Raw genomic sequence first — 25848 nt, 5'->3', positions numbered from 1 at the left:
TGCCAAAGATAAGAGCATGCATGACTAGAATTTGCTAACTTTTATGTACAAGTAATCCAGCATCCTTTGTACTTTTAAAAAATTACTCTGCATGAACAAAATTGATCCTAGTATAGTGTAAAAACCATATATATGTTTCCACTGTTATATACCCGAATCTCTCTTCTGGTTTTTGGGTTGAATTTTGTATCCTTTGGAATTCCTGGGATGATGTACAAACGAGCTAGTTGGTCATTGATTCTCAGTTCAATATAATCATCTTTACAAATGTAGTCTCTGATATCAAAACCAGTTTCTTCAAAGACCTAAAAATTAAAACATTTAAAAATATTTTAATTCAATTGTAAAATATTTTATAAATTGGTTCATTCATGTAAATTAATTCATTTTATAAACTAGTATTATGAAATATGCAGATGTTTTTAATAAATAATTTTCACTTTATTCTCCAATTTATACTTGGAACTGTGGATTTTTGGTGATTGGATCACAATAATACTTTCTAGCATTGTTCAACCAGTATGCAAACATACTCTAAAGACACATTATGAATTCACTAGCTTATTATAAAATATCCAGATAATGCTTTTAATAAAAGTTTTTACTTCATCCTCAAAAATATAAGTAATGGGGGGATGGAGGGAACAACTAGGAAGGGGTATAGAGTACACCGGCCCTGAAAGTCAGGAATACCTGACTTCAAATCTAAGCTTAGACACCTAACATTTCCTAGCTGTGTGACCCTGGGCAAGTCATCTAATCTTAACTGCCTCACCCTAAAATGAAAAAAAAAATTTAGTAAAAAAACAAATTATATTTGGAACTGTGGATTTATGGTGCTTGAGGTAGAATATGTTTAAATAATGCTTTCTAATGTTGTCTACCCAGTGTGCAAACATATTTTAAAGACACATTATGAGTTCACTAGGAGCTGGAACTTTCCTCAAAATTTGAGTTATCACTTTCTCTTTACATGGACTGTAGCAGAAGCCACTATTATGGTTATCTATTCACTCTAGGGGCAGGTAGGTGGTGCAAGGGTCAAAGTGGTAGGCCTGGAGTGAAGAAGACCTGAGTTCAAATAAGGTTTTGGATACTTATTACCTGTGTGACCTTGGGCAAGTCATTTAATCCTATTTGCCTGTTTCTTCATACAATACATTTGCTTGTATTTTTTCATTCTTTTGACTTGTTTGATTGGTTCTTGCAGTCTTACGGTTACTGGCTTTCACTTGCCCTATTCTAATTTTTAAGTAATTATTTTCTTCATTGAGCTTTTGTACCTTTTTTTCTATTGGGCCAATTCTACTTTTTAAAGTGGCGTTTTCTGTAGTGAACTTTTATATATCTTTTTCCAATTTTTTTTGTGCTATCTTTACCAACCTGTTGACTCTCATGATTCTCTTTCATAACTTAAATTTCTTTGCCCAATTTTTCTTATACCTCTCTTACTTGATTTTTAAAGCCCTTTTAAGCTCTTCCATGGGGACTTTTTGGACCTGAAACCAATTCATATTTCTCTTAAGGTTTCAGTTCTAGATGTTTTGACACTGTTGTCCTCTTTTGAGTTTTTGTTTTGATCTTCCTTGTCACCATAGTAGCTTTCTTTGGTCAAGGTTCTTTGTTTTTTTTATATATTTTCCTATTTCATGACTTTTAAAGTGGAACCCTCCTCCTTGGGTACAGGGGGCAATGTCCTAAGATTCTTGCTCCAAGAGCAGGGGACCTGTTCACTGACTTGTTGAGCCAGGGGCCTTCAGGTCTGATAGCTCACCTGTTGTATTGGAATCACATAGCCTAGTTGCTCCTGCTCTACCAGGATCTTTGGGATTGTCAGCTAACCTCCTGCACCAGCCCAGAGGTCTGCCCAGCCTGCCCACTAAATTGCTATCCCAAATCTAGAGGCCTCACATCTGACTCACTGTGCTTCTAGTCTATTGAGCTAGAAGCATAAGGCCTTGATCTAATTCCACTGAATTCCCGATACCACCAACACTATACCCGTACTCCTCCTTTTACCCAATTGAATTACACTCCTTTCCTTCAGTCTTTCTAAGTTAACTTGAACTGGAAATATTTCATCTTTTAATTCTAGGCATTTTCTTTAGGTATGGCCCATGAATGAAAGAACTTTCCCATTTTATCTCTGCCTAATAGATTTCTTTAGGTTGCAACTAAAATTCCATCTTCTACAGGGAACCTTTCCCAACAATTCTTAATACTAATGCCTCACTCTCTTTATTATTTCCTATTTGCTCCATATATAACTTATTTGTGTGTGTTTTGTGTGGGTGCCTGGTAGATAAAAAGCACTTAATAAATACTGACTGATAATAAAAGAAAGATAAAAAATGTAAAAACGTAAAAAAAGCAAAAATGAAAAACTTCTATTAACCAGACTACAACAAAAACGGGAATTAATACTGGAACTTTGCACAAGACATACCACAAACAGAAACAAAGTAATAATATTTTAAATAATGAATGAATCAAAAAACAACTTATAGAAATAACAGATAAGTTTTATATATAAACATATGTGTATATAATAAAAAGGTTATTGAGAAAATAATTAAAAACCAATTGAAAAATAAACAATTTGATCCTCAGGAATTCACTGATCAAAGAGTTAATCAGAGCAATAATAAGTCATTAAAGATAATAATAGCAATAACAATGACATGCTCTATCAAAATCTGAGGTAAATAGATAAAGCAGGCCTTAGGGAAAAATTTATGTCTCTAAACATTAACAAAAGAGGAAAAAAAAGCAATTAGGCATACAAGTAAAAAACCAGAAACATTAAAAAAGAAATCCAAATACCAAAATGGAAATTCTGAAAAATCAAAAAAAAATGAAAAATAGATTTATTTATCAAATAAAGTCAAAGCAAAAAAAATTACCTAATAAGTACAACTAGGAACTATTTTAAAAAAACTAATAAAAAATATAATTTACTAGTTAATTTCATTCTTAAAAGTAAGAAATCAAATTATCACTACTGAAAATTGAAATGGAGAATTCTCAACAAATTATGAAGAAATAAAAAATATTATTTGAATTTATTTTAGAACCTACAGGGTGACATCCTAAATAAAAAACAAAAACATAAAATACTCAAATTAACTGAAAAAAAAAGACAATTTAAATGATTCAATCTCAGAAAAAAAATTTGAATGTCCTAATGAACTCAAGGAGTAGGTGAGTTACAAGGAAATGCTATCAAAGTTTCAAACAATATTAAATAAACCGGGGAAAAAATTTTGAAATGAAAGTTTCCTACAAAATTCCTTCTCTAACACAATATGGTCCTAATATCCAAAACTAGGAGAGAAAAAGCAAAGAATAGCCCAATATCCCTGATGAATATCAAAGAAATAAGTAACAACCAATATTTCTAACAAACATCACAAAATTATTAAATAAAATATTGGCAAAGAGACTACACTAACGTACCAAAAAAGACAATAAACTAACACCTGATTAGATATATGTTCAATTTGAAAATTATCTATTAATAAAACATTGCTGTTTGGTCATATGAGTCACGTTTGATTCTTTATTATATCTTTTGAAGTTTTGTTTTGTTTTTTGTTTTTTTTTGCAGAGATGCTGAAATGATTTGCCATTTCTTTTTCCAGATCATTTAACAAATAGGATTAAGTGACTTGCCTACGGTCACAACAGAGCTATTAAGTGTCTGAGTCCAGATTTGAACTCACAAAGATGGAACTGACTTTAGGCTCATTACTCTATCCACTGCCCCACAGACCATATTAATAGTTAGAAAAATAAAAATCCCTTGATGTTATCAATAGAAGAAAAAAATCTTCAATAAAATATAACAGCTTTTCTTTAACAGGGTAAATCATATCTATTCAAAACCAAGTGTCAGAATTATATGAAATGAGATCAAGTCTTTCAAATAATACCATAGTTAAGAAAAGATGTCCATTATCATAGCAAGCAGAAAAAAAAAATTAAAGGAACATAGGCAAACTGGAAAAAAAATTACTTTTTGCAAATACAATGTTGAAGAACCTAAGTTTCAACTAAAAAGTTCACTGAAACAATAATTTCATTAAAAGTAGCTGAATATAAAACAAGCTCAAATAATTCATCAGCATTTCTGTACATTACCACCAAAACTCAGCAAAAAGAAACAGAAAAGTTCATGCAAAACAAAGGCTATACAAAAGCTATAGGAAATTATATCCAATATAATAAATATATATATATTATATATAAATATAATAAAAAATATATATAGCCAATATAATAAAAACTACTGTACTACAATGTCCAGTTATTTATTCAATGCCATAACAACAAAGTTACCAAAAATTATAGAGCTAAGAAAAAAAAAATCAAAATTCATCTAGAGTAACAAAAGGTAAGGTAAAAAAATAGTACAAAGGAAATATACATGATATTCATCTAGAAAAGCAAAAATCTCAAAGGAAATAGTAAAATAACAATAGGAAAGAAGGGGAAGGTGAAAGTGCTAGAATATCAGATCTCAAACTGTACCACATAAAAGCAATCATCACAAAACTATTTAGTAATAGATAAAAATCAGTGGAACAGATCAGGTATATAATACATGGAAGCAAATGAGCCTACTAGTCTAGTGTTCAATAAATTCAACTTGCCCCTTACACTATGATAAGGACTCACCACTTGACAAAAAATTCTGGAAAAACTATAAAGCAGCCTTTCACAAAATGAGTGTAGGATAAAACTTTGTACCACATCTCTAGATACAATCCACAAACATACATGTCCTAAAAATAAAAGCCCTTATCATAAACAAATGATGAGAGTAAGGAATTAGTTATTTACCTTTCAGATCTATGGATAAGAGAATGCATAAGCAACAAAGAGAGGATCACAAAAGATAAAATGGAAGATTCTGATAATACAAAAATTTTAAGGTTTTGGTTAAAGAAAGCCAATAGAGTTGAAAAATAGAAGAGAAATAATTACCTAGGGGGAAAAAATCTTTGCTACTAATTTCTTCCTGATGAAAACCTAATATCAAAGATATAAAAGGAACTTACTCAACTGTATAAGAATAAGAACCATTCTCCCAACAAATTATCAAAGAATATGAACAATTTTCAAGAAAAGCAAGCTATCAATAATCCTATAGAAAAATTAAATATACAAAAAAATTTTTTTTTAATTATCATCAAAGCAATTATCAACCAAGATTTTCAATAATTAATTATACTACCTAATTTCTGACAGAATCAAAAAGGAGATGACATATTTTGGTCACGGCCTATGCTTTGTGTAATGATGCAAAATAAAACAACTACATGTTTATTATAATTTTTTTTCCCCCAATAAGAGTAGTAGGGAGATGGTTCAAATACATGTGCATGTCTTTTTGTACACACACCCACACACACATACACCCGACTCACTCACCATAAATTTAGGACAATCATCACACAATATTACTGTTCTCTTTATTTCATTCCGTATCAGTTTTTCCAGGTTTTTCTAAGGTCATCTGGCTAATCATTTCTTAAGAGTATAAACCATTCTATCATAATCAATTACTATGACTTGTCTGACTATTCCCAAAATTCAGGGGTATCAAAAAATATTTTTGCCCATATGGGTTTTTTTTTTTCTTTTTTCACTCTTTGGGATAAGGACCTTTAGTGGTATTATCTAGTTAAAGGGTATGCAGTTTTATAATAATTTGGACATGATTCCAAACTGCTCTCCAGAATGATTGGATCAATTCACAACTCTAGAAACAATGCATTAGTCTTTTTTTTTTTTTATTTAATAGCCTTTTATTTACAGGATATATGCATGGGTAACTTTACAGCATTAACAATTGCCAAACCTCTTGTTCCAATTTTTCACCTCTTACCCCCACCCTCCCTAGATGGCAGGATGACCAGTAGATGTTAAATATATTAAAATATAAATTAGATACACAATAAGTATACATGACCAAACGTTATTTTGCTGAACAAAAGAATCAGACTCTGAAATATTGTACAATTAGCTTGTGAAGGAAATCAAAATGCAGGTGTGCATAAATATAGGGATTAGAATTCAATGTAATGGTTTTAGTCATCTCCCAGAGTTCTTTTCTGGGCATTGCTGGTTCAGTTCATTACTGCTCCATTGTAAATGATTTGGTTGATCTAGATTTGCTGAGGATGGCCTGGTCCATCAGAACTGAGTCATCATATAGTATTGTTGTTGAAGTATATAATGATCTCCTGGTCCTGCTCATTTCACTCAGCATCAGTTAGGTATAGTCTCTCCAGGCCTTTCTGAAATTATCCTGTTGGTCATTTCTTACAGAACAGTAATATTCCATAATATTCATATACCACAATTTATTCAGCCATTCTCCAACTGATGGACATCCATTCAGTTTCCAGTTTTTAGCCACTACAAAAAGGGCTGCCACAAACATTCGTGCACATACAGGTCCCTTTCCCTTCTTTATAATCTCTTTGGGATATAATCACAGTAACAATGCATTAGTCTTAATTTTCTCACATCCCATCTAAAACCTGTCATTTTCCTTATTAGCCATTCTGATAGGTGTCAAGTATCAAGTGATAGGTGGTTCATAACTGTTTTACATTTCTCTAATCAATAGTGATTTTAAGCATCTTTTTCATACAACTATAAGTCAATTTGATTACTTCATCATTACTTTTTTTCATATCCCTTTAGTAATTGTTAATGGCTTTTGTTTTTATAAATTGGATTCAATTCTCTATATATTTTGAGGAAAAAAAGGGCTTTATTAGAGAAATTTACTATGAAATTCTTTGTTATACTTACTATGCATTTCCTTCCATCCAATTTTCCCCTATTCTCTCTTGCCTTCATCTTGTCTATCCTCAAGTGTTTTACTTTTGACTGTTGTGCCCCCAGTCCACCTTTCCTTCTATCAGCTCCATTCTCCACCCTTTTCTCCTTTATCCTTCTTCCTCTTAGTTTCCTATATAATAATAGTAATCTGTACCCAACTGAGTGCTATGTTATTCTCAGTTTCAGACAATTCCAATGAAAATAAAGTCCATTCGGGGCAGCTGGGTGGAGTAGTGGATAACCAGTCCTGAAATCAGGAGGACCTGAGTTCAAGTATGGCCTGACACGTAACACTTCCTAGCTGTATGTAGCACTCCCTAGGCAAATCACTTAACCCCAATTGTGGGTGGGTGGGAGGGAGGGAGGCATGCAGGTAGATAGGAAGGAAGGAAGGAAGGAAGGAAGGAAGGAAGGAGGGAGGGAAAGAGAAAATAAAGTTCATTCTTCCCAAGAAATAAAGAGAAAATAAAGTTCATTCTTCCCAATACCTCCCATCTTTCCCTGAAACATAAAAGTACTTTTATGCCTTTTAAATGTCAACTACTTTATCCCATTCTACCTCTTCCTTTCCTCTTCTCCTAATACAATCTTCTTTCACACTCTTTATATTTTTAGCTATCATCTAATCATATTCAACTTATACATGAATACTCTTCTAAATGCCCCAATAATTAGGAATTTCTAAAAACTTAAAGCTATCATTTTCTCAGTAATATAAACAGTTTAACATTAAGTTCTCTGATTTCTTTTTCCTATTTTCCTTTTCAAACTTCTCTTGAGCAAAATAGATAACTTTGACTACATTAAATTAAAAAAGTTTTGTACAAACAAAACCAATGCAGCCAAGATTAGAAGGGAAGAAGGAAAACTAGGAAAAAATTTTTACATCCAGGGTTTCTGATAAAGGCTAGATTTTAAAAATATGTAGAGAATTGATTCAAATTTACACAAATGATCAAAGGATATGAACAATTTTCAGATGATAAAATTAAAGCCATTTCTAGTCAAATGAAAAAGCAATGCTCTAAATCACTATGGATGAGAGATATGCAAATTAAAACATCTCTGAGGTACCACCTCACACTTATCAGATTGGCTAAGATGATAGGAAAAGATAATGATAAATTTTGAAGGAGATGAAGGAAAACTGGGACACTAATGCATTGTTGATGGAGTTGTGAAATCATCCAACCACTCTGGAGAATAATTTGAAACTATCCCAAAGGGCTCAAAAACATATCCCATGCATATTCTTTGATTTAGCAGTGTCTCTATCCCAAAGAAATCATAAAAGATGAAAAACGTCCAACGTGTAAAAATTTTGTTTTTTTTGTAGTGGCAAAGAACTGGAAATGGCATATTCTATGGAATGGAATAAACTATGGCATATGAATGTAATGGGATATTATTATTCTATAAGAAAGGATGAGTTGGCTGATTTTCAGAAAAGCCTAAACAGACTTATATGAACTGATGTTGAGTGAAGTGAGCAGAATCAGGAGAATATTGTATACAATAACAACAAATTTATATGATGATCAACTATGATGGACTTGGCTCTTCTCAACAATGTGGTGATTCAAGCAATTCCAACAGACTTCTGATGTAAAATGCCAATCACATCCAGAGAGAACTACAGACACTGACTGTGGATGGAAGCATAGTGTTCATTCATTATTTCTGTCTGTCTTTCTTTCCTTCCTCCCTCCCTCTTTCCTTCCTTTTAGTCTGATTTTTCTTGCACAAAATGACAAATATTAAAAATGTTTAAATGGATTGTACATATTTAACCTATACCAGACTGCTTGCTGTATTACAGAAGGGGAAGGTAAGAAAAATTTAGAACACCAAGTTTTATTAAAAAATGAATGTTGAAAACTATCTTTAGTTTTCATATATGTGGAAAAATAAAATGCTATTAAAAAAAAACTTCTCATAAGTCCTATATCTGAAAGTCACATTCTCAATTCAGCTCTAGTCTTTTCATAGTTTTCTATTTCACTGAATATCCCATTTTTTCCCCTAAAAAATTATACTGTTTTGCTACAGAGATTATTCTTGTTTGTAATCCTAGTTCTTTTGCCTTCTGGATTATCATTTTCCAAGCTCTCTAATACTTTCATATAGAAGCTATTGAATCTTGTGTTATTCTGACTGGACATCATATATCCATTATCTGTGAACTATTTTCTTGTGGCTACTTATAATACTTGGGAGCTCTGAAATTTGATTTTAATATTCCCAAGAGTTTAACATTTTGAAATCTCTTTTAGGAGGTGATCAATCGATTTTTTTTTTTGATCAATGGATTTTTAAAAATTTCTATTTTATTTTCTAGATCTAAAATTATCAGGAGAGTTTTCATTGATAATTTCTTGGGAAATAATTTTAAAAAAAAACCCACACCTTTCAGATAATCCAATAATTCTTAAATTACCTCTCCTGGATCTATTTTCATATCAGTTGTTTTCCAATGAAATATTTAAAATTTTCTTCTACTTTTTTTTCATTCTATTGATTTTTGTTTTATTGTGTCTCAATGGCTCATGGACTCATTAGTCCAATTCTCATTTTTTAAGGAATTATTTTCTTCAGAAAGCTTTTGTATTTCCTTTTCCATTTGGTCAATTGTACTTTTCAAGAAGGTATTTTCTTCAGTAAATTTTCGAGCCTCTTTTCCCATGTTACTAATTCTGCATTTTAATGAGTTCAATTCAGTGGCTTTTTGTGCCTCTTTTACCATTTTGTCTACTCTATTTTTTAAGGTGTTATTTTCTTCAGTATTTTTTTGGTTTCTTTTGCCAAGCTATTGTTTTCATAACTTTCTTGTATCACTCATTTCTCTTCCCAATTTTTCTTATTTCATTTTTTTAAAAAATGGGTAGTTCTTTCAAGAATTCTTTTTGGATCTTTGAGACCAATTCAGTTTGTCTTTGAGTCTTTGGATGCAGCAATTTTAACTGCCATTGTCTTCTGAATTTGTTCTTTTCTGTCACTACAGTAACTTTATGGTCAAGTTCTTTTTCTTTTGTTTACTCATTTTTTTCAGACTGTTCACTTTTAACTTTATTTTTAAGTAAGGCACTGCTCCTGGGATGGAATAAGAGTTGTGGAGAAGGCACATTTTCCCAAACCCATTTTGAGTTTTTGTACAGCTATTTTCAGAGATAATGGTAAGAGTCTGTAAATATTCAGTTCATTCAAGGTGGTATGATCTAAGGAGAGGAGGGGCATAATTATTCTCCTCCTGGCCTATGTTCTGATCTGTGAGTGAACCACAAGCACTCTTTTCTGCCTTGGATCAAGGTCCCTGCTCTTATGTTGCTGTAATCTCCTTGCTGATGTTTTATTTAAAATTTTTTCATCACTACTCATTATAGAAATGAGTGTACAGTTTTGTTTTTGCTCTTTGTAGCTTTAGTTTTCAAAATAATATTCATATCAAATAAGGAATGTGGTAGGATCAATTTATTTTTTCCAACTTTTTGCATAGTACTGGAATTAATTATTCTTTAAATGTTTGGTAGAATTTGCTTGAAAATCCATGTATTATTGTGTTTTTTTTTTTTCCCCCCTTAGGAAGCTCACTAATTACATATTCAATTTTTCTTTCTAAGGCTTCAATTTCTCTTCCTAAGGTTATGTAAGTATTCTATTTCCTTTTCTGCTAATCTGAGCAATTTATATTTTTGTAAATATTCCACTATCTCATTTAGTTTGTCAATTTTGATGGTTTGTAAATAGGAAAAAATAGCTCCTAATAATTGCTTTAACTGATCTTCATTGGTTGTGCATTCACCTGGTAATTTGATTTTCCTTTTTTTAAAGTAACCAATGATTTTGGAGAGGAAAATGGCCAATCATTCCAGAATCTTCATCATGAAAATCCAAAATGAAATCATGATCATTTGAACATGACTGAAACTGAACATTTTTGTTGTTTTTATTTTTTCATTAAATCTTCTGCTTTCAAAGTTCAATGGTTTTTTGAGTTTCTATTTATTCATTTCACCTCTGATTTTGACAATTTCTTTTTGGGGGTTCAATTTGGAATTTTTACTTTGTCTTTTTTCTAGTTTCTTTTTCTTTAGTTGCATGCCAAACTAATTCATTTGCTTTTGCTATTTTGTTGATATAATCAGTCAGAAATATACATTTTCTCTCCTAAATACTTTTTTAGTTACATTCAACGAACTTTGATATGTTATCTCATTATCATCATTATTTTTAATGTAATTATTGATTTTTGTATGATTTGTTCTTTGACCCATTCTTTCTTTGAGATTAGTTTTCTATTAATTTTTAAATCATGCTTTCAAGAACCCTTACTGAATATCATTTTTATATTGCACGTTTATGAGATTTTTTTTCCTCTACATGGTTAATATTTTGAAGATACCAGCTTCAGCTGAGAAAAGAGGACGAAGTGATCAAAAGCTAAATGGGGGACAGGATAAAAATTCCCAACCAATTTTTCCAGAGGCATATCATATCTAATTCTTCTAAAATTGTAATGTTTAGATTTGTGTAAGTGTGGGAGATGTAAACTGAAGTTTCCCACATTTTACTGTTTCTTTTCTCTTCAAACTCATTTACTTTTTCCTTCCAAGAATTTGGACACTATGCCATTTAGTACATATATGTTTGGTACTGATGAATAGTCAAAGGATATGAACAGGCAGTTTTCAGACAAGATAATTAAAGCTATCTATTTTCATATGAAAAAATGCTCTGAATCACTACTGATTAAAGAAATGCAAAATACAATTAACTCTTTGAGTTTCCATCCCACACCTATGAAATTAATATGAGAGGGGAAAAAAAAGCCAGATATTGGAGGGGATTTGGGAAAATTGATATAATAATGCACTGTGATGAAATTGTATACTGACTCAACCATTCTATAAATTGGAACTATGTAAAAGGACTATAAAACCCACAGTTCTACTACTAGGTCTGTACCTCAAAAAGATCAAAAACAAAAAAAGAGAAAGGACTTATATGTACCAAAAATATTTTTTAGTGATGGCAATAAAGGAACTTGAGAGGCTGTCCATCAATTGGGGAATGGCTGAACAAGTTGTTGTATATGATTGTGATTTTGTACTATTGTGCTAGAAATGAAAAACTTAAGAAGAATTACATAAAATGATGTTAAGTGAAATGAACAAAACCATGAGAATACTATGTACAGAAACAACAATGTTATGATGATCAGTTATGAATGATTTAGCTATTGTCAGAAATATAACTATCTAGAACAATTCCAAAGGATAGCATCAAAAATGCTATCCATCTCCAGAGAATGTACTCATAGAGTCTGAATAGAGACTGAAAAATATTCTTTCTTTACTTTCTTTTTTTTTTTTTTTTTTTTTTTTGGTCTATGTTGTGAAAACAACATGGCTAACATGGAAATATGTATGTGCACAAGTGTAATTTATATAAAATTGCTTGCCTTCTCAAATGGAGGTGAATGAAAATTGAGAACTGAAAAAATTTTAAAAACAAATTTTAAAAACTGTTTTTACATGTTAATACAGGGAAAATAAAAGTATTAAATCTTTTTTTTTTTTTTTAAAGAAACAGAAGAAAATGCCAATAAAGTTCCAAACGCAGTTTGGGTGGAAAGAAAATAGGAAGTAAGATAGAGTAGTTTAATACCCACAATGCAGATCACATTTATGTACTAAATGAGAAATTAAGATTCTGAAGAAATCTCTATGTAGTATATTTTTACTTCTCTGTGTATAAGTGCAATGGACATTTGCTACATAACATGACAATCCAAGAAACAGTAAGGTAAAATGGACATTAACTAAAGACCATCACTCATAAAATAAATCTATTTTCCCATTTTCAGTGAGTGACATAAAAGAGGGCAGAAGAATAATATGAATAAGAGTTTTTTTAGATAATTTGTAAATACTGGAAGTTGGTATCTCAAATTTAAGTCTTAGCCAATGGCCAAAGAGGTCATATACTGAAAAAAACTTAAAGACAAAAAGTAGTTATATGGAAAAATGGCTCTCAGTTTCTCTTTGGACCCGCACATAAAGAAGTTAGAAGAGTTAATGTAACACTATATATCCATAGGCAAATAAATTTTTGATTTGGGTAGCCCAAATTCTTTTTCTATTCTTGTTACTAGCATTTCTAATATTTTACTGAATTATATTAGTGATAATAGGTATCCTTATTTGACTCCTGGATCTTACTTGAAAAGACTTCTAGCTTATGCCTACTACAAATGATGAGACAATATATGGTCAGTAGATGGTAGAAAAGCATAAATGGAATTGAAAATACATAAGCAACTGGGAAATGTAAGTGAGAAAAATCAGAAGGCAAACACACAAATAGATTGCTATATTCTGGAAGAAATGATAAAGGAATTATTCAGATCACTAAAATGAAAAGAAAAGAAGATTGCTATATTCTGGAAGAAATGATAAAGGAATTATTCAGATCACTAAAATGAAAAGAAAAAAACTGGTTATAATAGCCCAATAATACCATTTACCAGTACACAAACTTACCTCTCTTGCAGCACAGTCATGTGGAGCTTCTTCTTTATTTACTTTTCCCTTTGGAAATCCCCAGCCTGATTTTGCTAGATAACCTTGAACCAATAATACCTCAAAAAATAAAAGCAAAACATAAATAAATATAATTTGTTGAAGTTCATATAAGAAATGTCTAATTTAGTATTGTGCCTGGAACAGTAATCACTTGACAATACATAAAACATCCTCAAATAAAACAATTGAATTATTTGGGATTTTTCTGTCAATTAAGTTGTCATCAGAAAGATCTGAAATGGAATTCAATGATTTCCCTAAATATAAAGTTAAACTACCAATCAGCTGTGAAGTGAAAGGGTAATTTGTCTTTATTTTTGTTCCTCAGCATTTGTTACTTAGTCCCAATGAACCAAAATACCAAAATCAAGGGACCACTATTAAACCAAAATTGGGGTAGGGAAAGGGAAGAAGAAAAATATAACACAGGATTTCACTCTCTTTGTAGAATCAAATACTATTACTTTAAAACCTCAATTCAGAACAGTAATATAAAAGATATATTTAATTAAGCCAAAAAGTTACCTAAATTAAAGGCTAATTAGTTCATTTAAAATAGTGTATATGATTCCAATAGACATGGGAAAGAAAATGCCATCTACTTTTACCTTTTTTTGGTTTTGTTTGCTTTTTCCCTTTTTCACAATATGACAAATAGGGAAATAAGTTTAAAATGATTATACCTGTATAATTCATATGAAATTGCTTGATGATTTGGAAAGGATGAAAGTAAAGGAGGGAACTGAAAAATGTGGAGCGCAAAATCTTATAAAAAAATGAATGCTGAAAACTATATTTACTTGTAATTGGAAAATTAAAATACTCTTGAGAAAAGAAAAAAAAGATGTCATCTTGACTCTTAATTTCACTCACATTTTCAAGTGTTTCATCAAGAATAATTGCACCATATGTTGGTACTCCCATTTTATATTCCTTCCATTCATCTAAAACTTTCTGCACATCTTCACCTTGAGGCAGTAAAAAAGGACAATGACTGAAGAGTAGAAGTAATGTCAAGGAAGCCAATTAGTTTTTCAAAAAAAATATATATAGGATATATAAAGCATATATATAATACATATATATACACAAAGTATACAGACAAAAGAAATAAAACCATTCATATGAAATATATATTTTTTAATCCTATGAAATAAACTTTAAAAGCCTGACTCTTGGATGTATCATGGTTAGTTTTTTATATTTATTTTTTTCTTTAAGATAGGCTATAATCAAAAACAATATTGAAGATATATACAATTGGAAGTGAACACACAATAGATTCCCTAGTATGTCTGAGTTACTAATACAATAAGAGAAAGACTATGAAAGAATTAATGTAGGTATTGTATATCCTGCTAACTTGCTAAAATTATTCAACCACTTTTTCATTGAATCTCTTAAGATTTTCGATATATATCACCTAAAAGAGTTTTATTACTTAATTACCCATTCTGATTCCCTCAATGTCTTTTTCTTCTCTTATTAATATTGCTAGGATTTCTAATATAATGTTGAATTATATTAATGATAATAGGCATCCTTGTTTTACTTCTGATCTTATATAAAAGGTTTATCACCATTTATAAATAATAACTACAGATACCTGAGGTAGATACTTATCATTTTAAAGAAAAATCAACTTATGCAACTATGCTTTCGTGTATCTTTAATAGGAATGAACATTTTAAAATAAATTACTAGAATTTTGTATATTACCAACAAAACCCTGCCAGAAGAGATAGTAAGAGATACACCATATAAAATGTAGATTATGTAAAATACTAGGAAGTGTATCTGCGAATACAGGAACTATATAAATAAGGTTATAAAACACTTTTTATGGAAATTAAGATTTATACAACTGAAGAAATACTAATTGTTCGTGAGTGACAATTCTGCCTAAACTAATCTACTTATTCAATGTCATCCAAATTAAATTATGAAAAAATTATCCTTCTGAACTAGGAAAAAAAAAAAATCCATTTGGAAGAACAAAAGGTCAAGAATATGAAAGGACTTAATAAAAAAATATATAAAGGAAGAAGGTTTAGCAGTACTAATTTTTTTTTCCTTTTTTGTGCTGAGGCAATTGAAGTTAAGTGACTGGCCTAGAGGCACACAGCTAGGACGTGTTAAGTGGCTGAGGTTAGATTTGAACTTAGGTCCTCCTACTTCAAGGCTGGTGCTCTATCTACTATGCCACCTAGCTGCCCCCAGCAGTACTAAATCTTAAACTAAATTAAAAGGCAATTAATTATGAAAACTATCTGGTTCTGGCTAAGAAAGGAAGATCAATGGAACAGAATAAATATACTATACACAGTAGTAAATTATCATACAGTGACCTTGTGTTTGGCAAATATAGAGATTTATGTTTCTGGGATAAGAATATGCTATTTGGTTTTAAAAAAAAAAGGTTAAAAAAACCAGAGAGCAGTCTAATAGAAATTGGATATAGAACAATATCTTACACCATTTATCAAGATATAGTCAAAAAGGATACATGACCTATATAGAAAGATATATATCACAAAAACTAGAATATGAGATATATTATTTATTAGACTTAAAGAATTATGAATAAGAGATTAGAGAACATTATGAGATTATAAAATAAGCAACTTATTACATTAAATTTTAAAAAGTTTTATAAATAATGTAGCCAAAATTAGAAGGAAAGCAGAAAAGTTTGGGGAAATTCCTATGTACACTTTCTTAGACAAAGGGTCTCATATCTCAAATACAATGTCAGATTTCTAAAAATATCAGTAATTCCTCAAAGGATATGAACAGGCAGTTTCTTGATGAAATCAAAGCTATAAATAGCCATATGAAAAAATGCTCTTAATCATTACTGATTTGTGAAATGCAAATTAAAACCATTTTATACCAATCAGATTGGATAACAGTTCTAGAAAACAGATCAAGAAAACATAAGAATAACTATACTATCTGAAAGCTATAACCAAAAATAGACTCAGGATACAGTAAAAAAAATAAAGTCCTTGAAGTATTAGTATAAGACAAAATTAAAAAATTAAAAAAAAAAAAAAAGAAATCCACCAGTCACCACCTGAAATAGATCTTACAAGGAAAACCTACAGAAACATTATTGCTAAACTTCAAAACCCACAGATCAATGAGAAAATTTTAAATTCTATAGGCAAAAATATAAAAGTAATTCAAATAAACTGGAACCACAATCAGAATCATAAAAGATCTACAAGAGATTACAATAAAAGACTACAGGTCTTAGAACACTATATATCAAAGACCTATAGAATGACGGTTGTGACTGAAAAGATAATATCCAGCAAGATTAAGTAAAATATTGAATGAAAAAAAAAATTAACAACCTAAATATTGACTGAACTGCCAGTTTTTAAGGATTTTGTTGCAAATAAACCTGAACTTTATGGAAAATTTAACACCCAAGAGTCAACATCAAAGAATTATGTTATATATTTCTGCCATGTTTAATTTACATTAGACTAATTGCCATCTAAGGGAGGGAGTGGGGGAAAGGGAGGGAATTGGAACACAAGGTTTTGCAAGGGTTAATGTGGAGGAATTGTCCATACACATGGTTTTTTTGTTTTTGTTTGTGTTTTTCTTTTTGCTGAGGCAATTGGGGGTAAGTGATCCGCCCAGAGTCACACAGCTAGGAAGTGTTAAGTGTCTGAGACCAGATTTGAACTCAGGTCCTCCTGACCTTCAGGGCTGGTGTTCCATTCATTGTACCACCTAGCTGCCCCCATACATGTTTTGAAAATAAAAAGCTATAATAAAAAAAAAAAAGTTATATACATGATATGAAAAGCAAGAATTGACACAGAGAAATTACAAAGGAGAGGAAGACTGGTAGTCCTAAAATCCTTCTCACATCAGGGATGGATTAAAAAAAGATCTCTCTCACTGTACACACACACACACACACACACACACACACACATCTAGAGCTACATAAAATTTTCCTAAATTTATAAAGAAATAAGAGGGGGAGGGAATACAAATGAAGATACAAAAGGGTATATAGGTTAATGGAAATGGGATAAAGTACGTAAATTACTGGGAAAGGGGATAAAGAAGGAGGAAAAGGATCAGAGGAGAGAATAAAGGAGGGATCCTTGGGATGGAGGGAGGTTAAATAACAGCAAGGCAAGCTTTAGCCTTTAGGCTAGAAGTAAAATAGAAGAGTTAGCAGAAATAGGAAACAAGAAATACACAAAATTTATTAGGAATAGTAGTCATAGACCTCTGATAAAAATCCAAATTTAAAAAGATTCAATTAAAAGAGAGAAATCTACATTATATGTCAACCATATTAATACCGTTTTAGATGTATGTTTGTGTATGCATGTATACATAAACACATCCATGCTATAGGTAAACTTGGGGAAGGCAGGAAGGGAGAAAAGAGGGGGGAAAAAAGGATAAAGTATGGACTTCTATTGTTAAATATGCTTTCTTGCAAGGGAAATTTGTTACATATTTTGAATTCTCTTATGACCCTGTTGTGTACATGAAAATTTTTTTCTTTTTCTATTTTGGGTTATTATTATTATTATTTTTTTAGCATTTAAGTTGATTTTAGAAAAACATAGAAAGATTGCATGGAGTAATAAAAAGTGAAATGATCAGAACCAAGAGAACAATTAACAGCAATAATGTTATTCAAAAAATAATTCTGAACCCCCAAGTTATTCTGAGTACTATAAATATTCAAATCAAGATACCATCCATCTACAGAGAAAGAATTAATAGAAATACACATAGTATAGTACATGTGTAAACATATTTATAAATCTCTCTCAAACAGTTACTTGTTGTAGTGTGTGATGGATGACAAAGGGACAAAGACAAACTGGAACATAAAATGTGACCAAAAAAAATTTAATTTAAAAAAAGTTAATGTATACTCTCTTGTCATAGGAATTCTTAATCTTTTGTGTGTCTTGGAACCCTTATCACAATATAATGTACAATACAAAATACACAAGAATATAAATGAAAACAATTGTATTGAAATGTAATGATCAATTTTAAAGTTAACAGATCCAAAGTTGAAAACTTCTGCTCTATGAGAAAATACGGATCAAAAAATCCATCAGAGAAGCAGCTAGGGAGAAGTGATATTCTATATTACTAGATGGAAGGTCTACAATGATAAATGCACAGCTCTTTCAAATTTTCCAATTATCTTCTATCCCAGAAGACTCTAAATTGACAGGTTATTAACTTCTGCAATTACAATGTAGCAACAAAAGTAACAGATTCTATAATGACAAATTCAGCTTCAGACCCCTACGAAGATATTCTGAAATGTGTAAAAAGTATCCCTTTAGATATAAGGGTACAAATCTAGAAAAAAAAAAATTCAAAATTCTGCAGTTGGAAAGATTCCAAGTGAGTTTCAGAAGGTCAACCCAACCTGTCACCTGACAGTCAAGTAATAAAGGCACAATATTAAGAGCAAAGTCCTAGCAAAATAAATGAATCTTCAAATCACTATTGATCAGAAAAATCAGACAACTCTGAGATAACACTACCCACCTCTCAGATTGGCTAAGATGACAGGAAAAGATAATGATGAATGTTGGAGAGAATGTGGGAAAACTGGGACACTGATATATTGTTGGTGGAATTGTGATTGGATACAACCATTCTGGAGAATAGTTTGGAACTATGTTCAAAAAGTTAGCAAACTGTGTATACCCCTTGATCCAGCAGTTTCTACAGAGATTAGATACCAAATAAATCTTAAAGGAGGGAAAGGGATCCACGTGTGCAAAAAAGTTTGTCGCAGCTCTCTTTGTACTGGCAAGAAACTGGAAACTGCCCATCAATTGGAGAATGGCTGAATAAATTATGGTATGTGAATGCTATGTTCTGTAAGAAACGACCAGCAGGATGATTTAAGAGAGGCCTCGAGAGACATATATGAACTGATGCAAAGTGAAATGAGCAGAACCACATCATTATACATGGCAACAAGACGACTATATGATGATCAATTCTGATGGATGTGGCTCTCTTCAACACTGAGATGATTCAAACCAGTTTCACTTGTGGAGTGATAAAGAGAACTATCTACACTCAGAGAGAGAACCATGGAAACAGAGGATGGAACACAACACAGCATTCTAACTCTATCTGTTGTTATTTGCTTGAATTTTTTCCCCTCCGTTTTTTTCTTCCTTCTTGATCTAATCCTTCTTGCACAGTCAGATAACTTTATAAATATGTACACACATATTGGATCTAACATGTATTTCAACATATTTAACATGTATTGGACTACCTACCAGATAGGGGAAGGGGTGGGGGGAAGAAGGGGAAAATTTGCAACAAAAGGTTATACAAGGGTCATGTTCGAAAAATTACCCATGTATATCCTTTGTAAATAAGTAGCTTTAATAAAAAAAAAAAAATCAACATTAAAACAAACAAACAAATAAATCTTTCACTCCTAACACAGTCCTTAGCTAAATAAGACAGAAAACTTGAAAACTGGAGGTCTTTCTAGATAGGTCAAAATCAACTATGGCAAATATTCTAGATCCTGCTCCTTGTTTTATGGAAAAAGACAAAAGATATAATATTTCATTTGTCTTAAGGTTTGTCTTATCAGACATGTTTAATTTTTTAAAGTGCATTAAATAGCATCATCTATCTCATCACACTGAATATAGTAATATACTATTATTTCCTAATTTAATGTTATCTTGTGATCATTTCTTTGTAATATAGAACCAGTAGTGAAATTACTAAAAATAAATTCATTAGAGACTAAAGAAAAAAGTATATCAGTCTGACAAATAACTATTCAGATTCTAAAAGGAATTAAGTCAACATTTTTACACATACAGATCCCTTTCCCTTCTTTAATATATCTTTGGGATATCAGCCCAGTAGTAACACTGCTGGTTCAAAGGGCATGCAGTTTGAGCATAGTTCCAAATTGCGCTCCAGAATGGTGGGATCTGTTCAAAATTCCACCAACGACGCATCAGTGTCCCAGTTTTCCCATATCCACTCCAACATTCATCATGATCTTTTCCTGTCATGTTAGCCAATCTAACAGGTGTGTAGTGGTATCTCAGAGTTGTCTTAATTTGCATTTCTCTGATCAATAATGATTTGGAACACTTTCATATGAATAAAAAGTTTTAATTTCTTCATCCAAAATTTGTCTGTTCATATTCTTTGACAATCTATCAATTGGAGAATAGTTTGATTTCTTATAAATTAGTGAATTCTCCATATATTTTAGAAATGGGGCTTTTATCAGAACCTTTGGATGTAAAAATGTTTTCCCCATTTATTACTTCCCTTCTAATCTTGTCTGCAATTAGTTTTGTTTGTACAAAACCTTTTTAACTTAATATAATCAAAATTGTCTATTTTGTGATCAATAATGATCTCTAGTTCTTCTTTGGTCACAAATTCCTTCCTCCTCCACAGATCTGACAGGTAAACTATCCTATATTCTAATTTGTTTATAGTATCATTCTTTATGTCTAGATCATGGACCCATTTTGACCTTATCTTGGTTTTAAGTGTGGGTCAATGCCCAGTTTCTGCCATACTAGTTTCCAATTTTCCCAGCTGCTTTTTTCAAATAGTGAATTCTTATCCCAAAAGCTGGGGTCTTTGGGTTTGTCAAACATTAGATTGTTATAATTATTGACTACTTTGTCCTGTGACCCTAACCTAATTCCACTAATCAACTACTCTTGTTTCTTAGCCAATACCAAATAGCTTTGGTAACTGCTGCTTTATAGTATTTTAAATCTAGTACAGCTAGGCCACCTTCATTTAATTTTTTTTCCCATTAATTTCCTTGATATTCTTAATTTTTTGTTCTTTCAAATGAATTTCGTTATTTTTTCTAGGTCAGTAAAATAGTTTCTTGGGAGTCTGACTGGTATAGCACTAGATTAGTTTAGGTAATAGTCATCTTTATTATATTCACGCGACCTAAGCAAGAACATTTGGTATTTTTCCAGTTATTTAGATCTGACTTTATTTGTGTAGAGTGTTTTATAGTTTTGCTCATATACTTCCTGACTTTCCCTTGGGAGATAGATTCCCAAATATTTTATACTATCTACAGTTATTTGAAAAGGAATTTCTCTTTGTAACTCTTGCTGTTGGATTTTGTTAGGGATGTATAAAAATGCGGATTTCTATGGATTTATTTTGTATCCTGCAACTTTGCTAAAGTTGTGGATTATTTCTAATAGCTTTTTGGTAAAACCTCTGGGGTTCTCTAAGTATATCATCATATCTGCAAAGAGTGATAATTTGGTTTCCTCATTACCTATTCTAATTCCTTAAACTTTTTGCCAAAGCTAGCATTTCTAATACAATATTGAATAGTAATGGTGATAGTAGGCAACTCCTGATCTAATTGGGAATGGTTCCAGTTTATCCCCATTACGTATGATGCTCACTGATGATTTTAAACAGATGCTATTTTAAGGAAAAGTCCATTTATTCCTATACTCTCAAGTGTTTTTAATAGGAATGGATGTTGGATTTTATCAAATGCTTTTTGTCCATCTATTGAGATGACCATGTTTTTTGCTAATTTGGTTATTATAGATATAGTCAATTATATTAACAGTTTTCCTAATATTGAACCAGCCCTGCATTTCTGGTATAAATCCTACTTGGTCATGGTATATTATCTTGGGGATGATTTTCTATAATCTTTTGGCTAAAATTTTATTTAAGATTTTTGCATCAATATTCATTAGGAAGATTGATCTATAATTTTCTGTTTTCAACCTACTTGGTTTAGGTATCGGTACCATGAAAAAATTTGGTAGGACTACTTCAATTCCTATTTTTTCAAATAGTTTATATAGAATTGGAATGAATCGTTCTTTAAATGTTTGGTAGAATGTAAATGTGTAAATGTAAATGTAAATATGTAAATCCATTTGTTCCTGGGGGTTTTTTCTTAGGAGTTGGTTAATAGCTTGTTCTATTTCTTTTTCTAAAATGAACTATTTCTTTTTCTAAAATGGGACTATTTAACTTATTTACTTCTTCCTCTATTAATCTGGACAATCTATATTTTTGAAGGTATTCATCCATTTCATTTAAGTTATCAAATTTATTGGCATAAAGTTGGGTAAAGTAACTCCTAAGAAATGCTCTAATTTCCTCTTCATTAGTGGGAAGTTCTCCCTTTTCATTTTTAAGACTAACAATTTGATTTTCCTTTCCTTTTTTCTAATCAAATTTACCAAGAGTTTATCTATTTTGTTGCTTTTTTCATAGAAGCAGCTCTTAGTTTTATTTATTAATAGTGTTTTTTTTTTTTTTAAACGTTCAATTTTATTGATCTCTCAAGTTTAGTGTTTGTTTGGGGTTTTTTAATTTGCTCTTTTTCTAGCTTTTTTAATTGCAAGCCTATTTCTATTTTATGCAAGTAGGCCTCTAGAAATATAAAATTTCCCCTTTTTACCACTTTACCTGCATCCCAAGATGTTATGTTGTTTCATTGCCATTCTCTTCGGTAGAATTATTGTGTCTATTATTTGTTACTTCACCCATTTATTCTTTAGGATGAGATTATTTAGTGTCCAATTACTTTTTGGTCTATATCCCCTGGCTTTTTATTGAATGTAATTTTTATTGTATCGTGATCTAAAAAGGATACATTTACTATTTCTGCCTTTTTGCATTTGAATTTTAGATCTTTATGTCCTAATAAATAGTCAATTTTTGTATAGGTTCCATGAACTGCTGAGAAGAAAGTGTACTCCTTTCTGTCTCCATTCAGTTTTTTCCAAGATCTATCATACCTAACTTTTCTAGTGTTCTATTTACATCTTTAACTAATTTCTTATTTTGTGGTTTGATTTATCTAGTTCTGAGAGTGCAAGGTTGAGATCTCCCACTGTTATAGTTTTGCTGTCTATTTCTTCTTGCAGTTCTCTTCAAATCTCCTTTAGGAATACAGATGCTACACCACTTGATACATATATGTTTAATATTGATATTGCTTCATTATCTATGCTATCCTTTAGCAAGATATCCTTATCTTCCTTATCTGTTAATTAAATCAATTTTTTTTTTGCTTTTGCTTGATCTGAAATCAGCATGGCTACCCCTGCATTTTGACTTCACCTGAAGTATAGTAGATTCTGCTCCAGCCTTTTACCTTTACTCTGTAAGCATCATCCTGCTTCAAACTGTGTTTCCTGTAAACAATATAATGTAGGATTCTGGCTATTAATCCAGTCTGCTATCTGCCTCCATTTTATGGGGGAGTTTATTCCATTCACATTTATGGTTAACACTATTAATTCTGCATTTCCTGCCATCTTGTTATTCCCAGATTACGCTTTTCTCTTTCCTTTCCCTCTTACCCCCCCCCTCCCTAGTATTAAACTTATGAGCACCACTTGCCTCATGAAGGAAGCCTTCCCTCTTTAGAATCCCTCCCCTCCACTTTTCTTAAACCTTTCCATTACAATTTCTGTATTCCCTTCTACTTAACCTACCCCCTTCCTTTTGTTTTTCCCCTCCTACTTTTCAATGAGGTGGGAGAAGTTTTCTGTAAACCGAATATGTCTAATATTTTCTCTCTGAGCGAATTCTGATGAGAGTAAGTTTTCACACTATGTTCATTCCCCCTCCCCTCTTTCCCTCAGATATAATAAATAGGTTTCCTTTACCTCTTTGTGAGATGTAGTACCTCCACTTTTCCCTTTTTCTGGTACAATTTCCTTTCTACCTCTAGATCCTTTTTTATATTATACAGTAAAAGCAAATTATACATGTACTCCTTATGTATACCCACAAGAAAAATACAGTTCTCAAGAGTTCTTTTTACCTTTTTATGCTTCTTTGAGTCCTGTATTTGGAGGTCAAACATTTTGTTCATCTCTGGTTTTTCATCAGAAATAAATGGATTCACCTATTTCATTGAATGTCCAGCTTCTTCCCTGAAAAATAATGCTGAATTTGGCTGGATAAGTTATTCTTGGCTGCATACCAAGTTCTTTTGCCTTTCAGAATATTAGAGTCCAGGCCCTTCGCTCCTTTAATGTGGACACTGCTAGATCCTGAGTAATCCTTATTGTAGCTCCTCTATATTTGAATTTTTTTTTCTGGCTGCTTGTAATATTTTTTTCTTGATCTGATAGTTCTGGAATTTAGCCACAATATTTCTTGGAGTTTTAATTTTGGGGTCTCTTTCAATAGGTTTTCTATGAATTCTTTCAATGTCTTTTACCTTTTGATTCTATGACATCTGGGCAGTTCTTTTTGATGATTTCCTGAAAAATAGTGTGTAGGCTCTTTTTTTCATCATGATTTTTAGGGAGTCCAATAATCCTTAGATTATCTCTCCAAGATCTATATTCCAGGTCTGTTGTTTTCCCAAATAGGTATTTAACATTTTTTTTCCTATTGTTTCATTTTTTTGGTTTTGCTTGATTGATTCTTGGTATCTCCTTGATTCATTCATTTCCATTTGTTCAATTCTGGTTTTTAATGAATTATTTTCTTCTTTTAATTTTTTTATTTCTTTTTGCATTTGTCCAATTGAGTTTTTAAATGAGTTGTTTTGTTCTATGGAATTTTTTTTCCATTTCGCCAATTTTATTTTTTAAGGAGTTATTTTCTTTTTCTAATTCACAATTTCTGTTTTTCAGGGAGTTGTTTTCTTTTTCCACTATATCTTTTAATGAGTTATATGCCTTATTCAAGCCTTCTTGCAAAGCTTCTCTTTCCTTTCCCCATTTTTCTTCTAGCTCTCTTTTAAAATCCTTTGTAATTTCTTTTATGAGAGTCTTATAAGAAACAAACTGTTTAGTCTCCTCAGGGTTTGAAATCTGCTTCCTTTCAGTATAGAAGCTATCTCTATTTAGTGCCTGCTTTGCCTTTTTACTCATAAAACAAACAAACAAACAAACAAACAAACAATGCCACAGTCTGCTCATGGGGTAGTGGGGTATTTCCAAGCTGCCTCTATAGACAATAGAAAGTGGCAGTGAAGGGGCAGTGGGATGGTAATGGCTGTGTTGGGATTAGCGGTTGCACACTGAGATTAGCGGTTGCCTGCTGAGATCATGCTGCGTCCCTCCCGGTATTGGGGGTATGTGACTGGGTACTGAGAGACTCTAGTGTTTTGGGTTATACTGTTTACCCCCTGTGTTTATAGCTACTGTGCTAATCTACTGGCTTGCTGCCAGGGCAAAGTAGCCAATACTGTGGTAGAATTCTCCCCATAGATTTTCTACTGATGGAGACCACACCCTGCCCCCCTCAGGTCTGCTTAGCGTGAGCTGTTCTCTGTACTCTCACTGCCTATCTACCCGAGTCTGCACCTGGCCTAACCCCGTTCTGTCTCCACATGCATGCAAAAACAGACCTTTTTCTGGCGAAT

At 31.6% G+C, this 25848-nt stretch overlaps 1 protein-coding gene across 2 annotated transcripts in view; it reads right to left on the bottom strand.

Annotated features, from left to right (window-relative positions):
- The window catches only part of DCP2 (decapping mRNA 2), a 77137-nt gene that overhangs the window by 34072 nt on the left and 17217 nt on the right, over positions 1 to 25848 (bottom strand). For both annotated transcript variants that reach the window (XM_031943732.1, XM_031943742.1), the window contains exons 3-5: positions 14310 to 14437; positions 13395 to 13493; positions 153 to 305 (exon numbers count right to left, since the gene is read on the bottom strand). In XM_031943732.1, coding sequence (XP_031799592.1) covers positions 153 to 305; positions 13395 to 13493; positions 14310 to 14437 — 380 coding nt within the window. The remainder of the gene's footprint in view (positions 1 to 152; positions 306 to 13394; positions 13494 to 14309; positions 14438 to 25848) is intronic.

Source organism: Sarcophilus harrisii, chromosome 1 (assembly GCF_902635505.1).
Source record: "Sarcophilus harrisii chromosome 1, mSarHar1.11, whole genome shotgun sequence".
Taxonomy (NCBI): Eukaryota; Metazoa; Chordata; class Mammalia; order Dasyuromorphia; family Dasyuridae; genus Sarcophilus; species Sarcophilus harrisii.
Note: the sequence above shows the minus strand (reverse complement) of the source record. Positions and strands in the feature narration are given on the sequence as shown.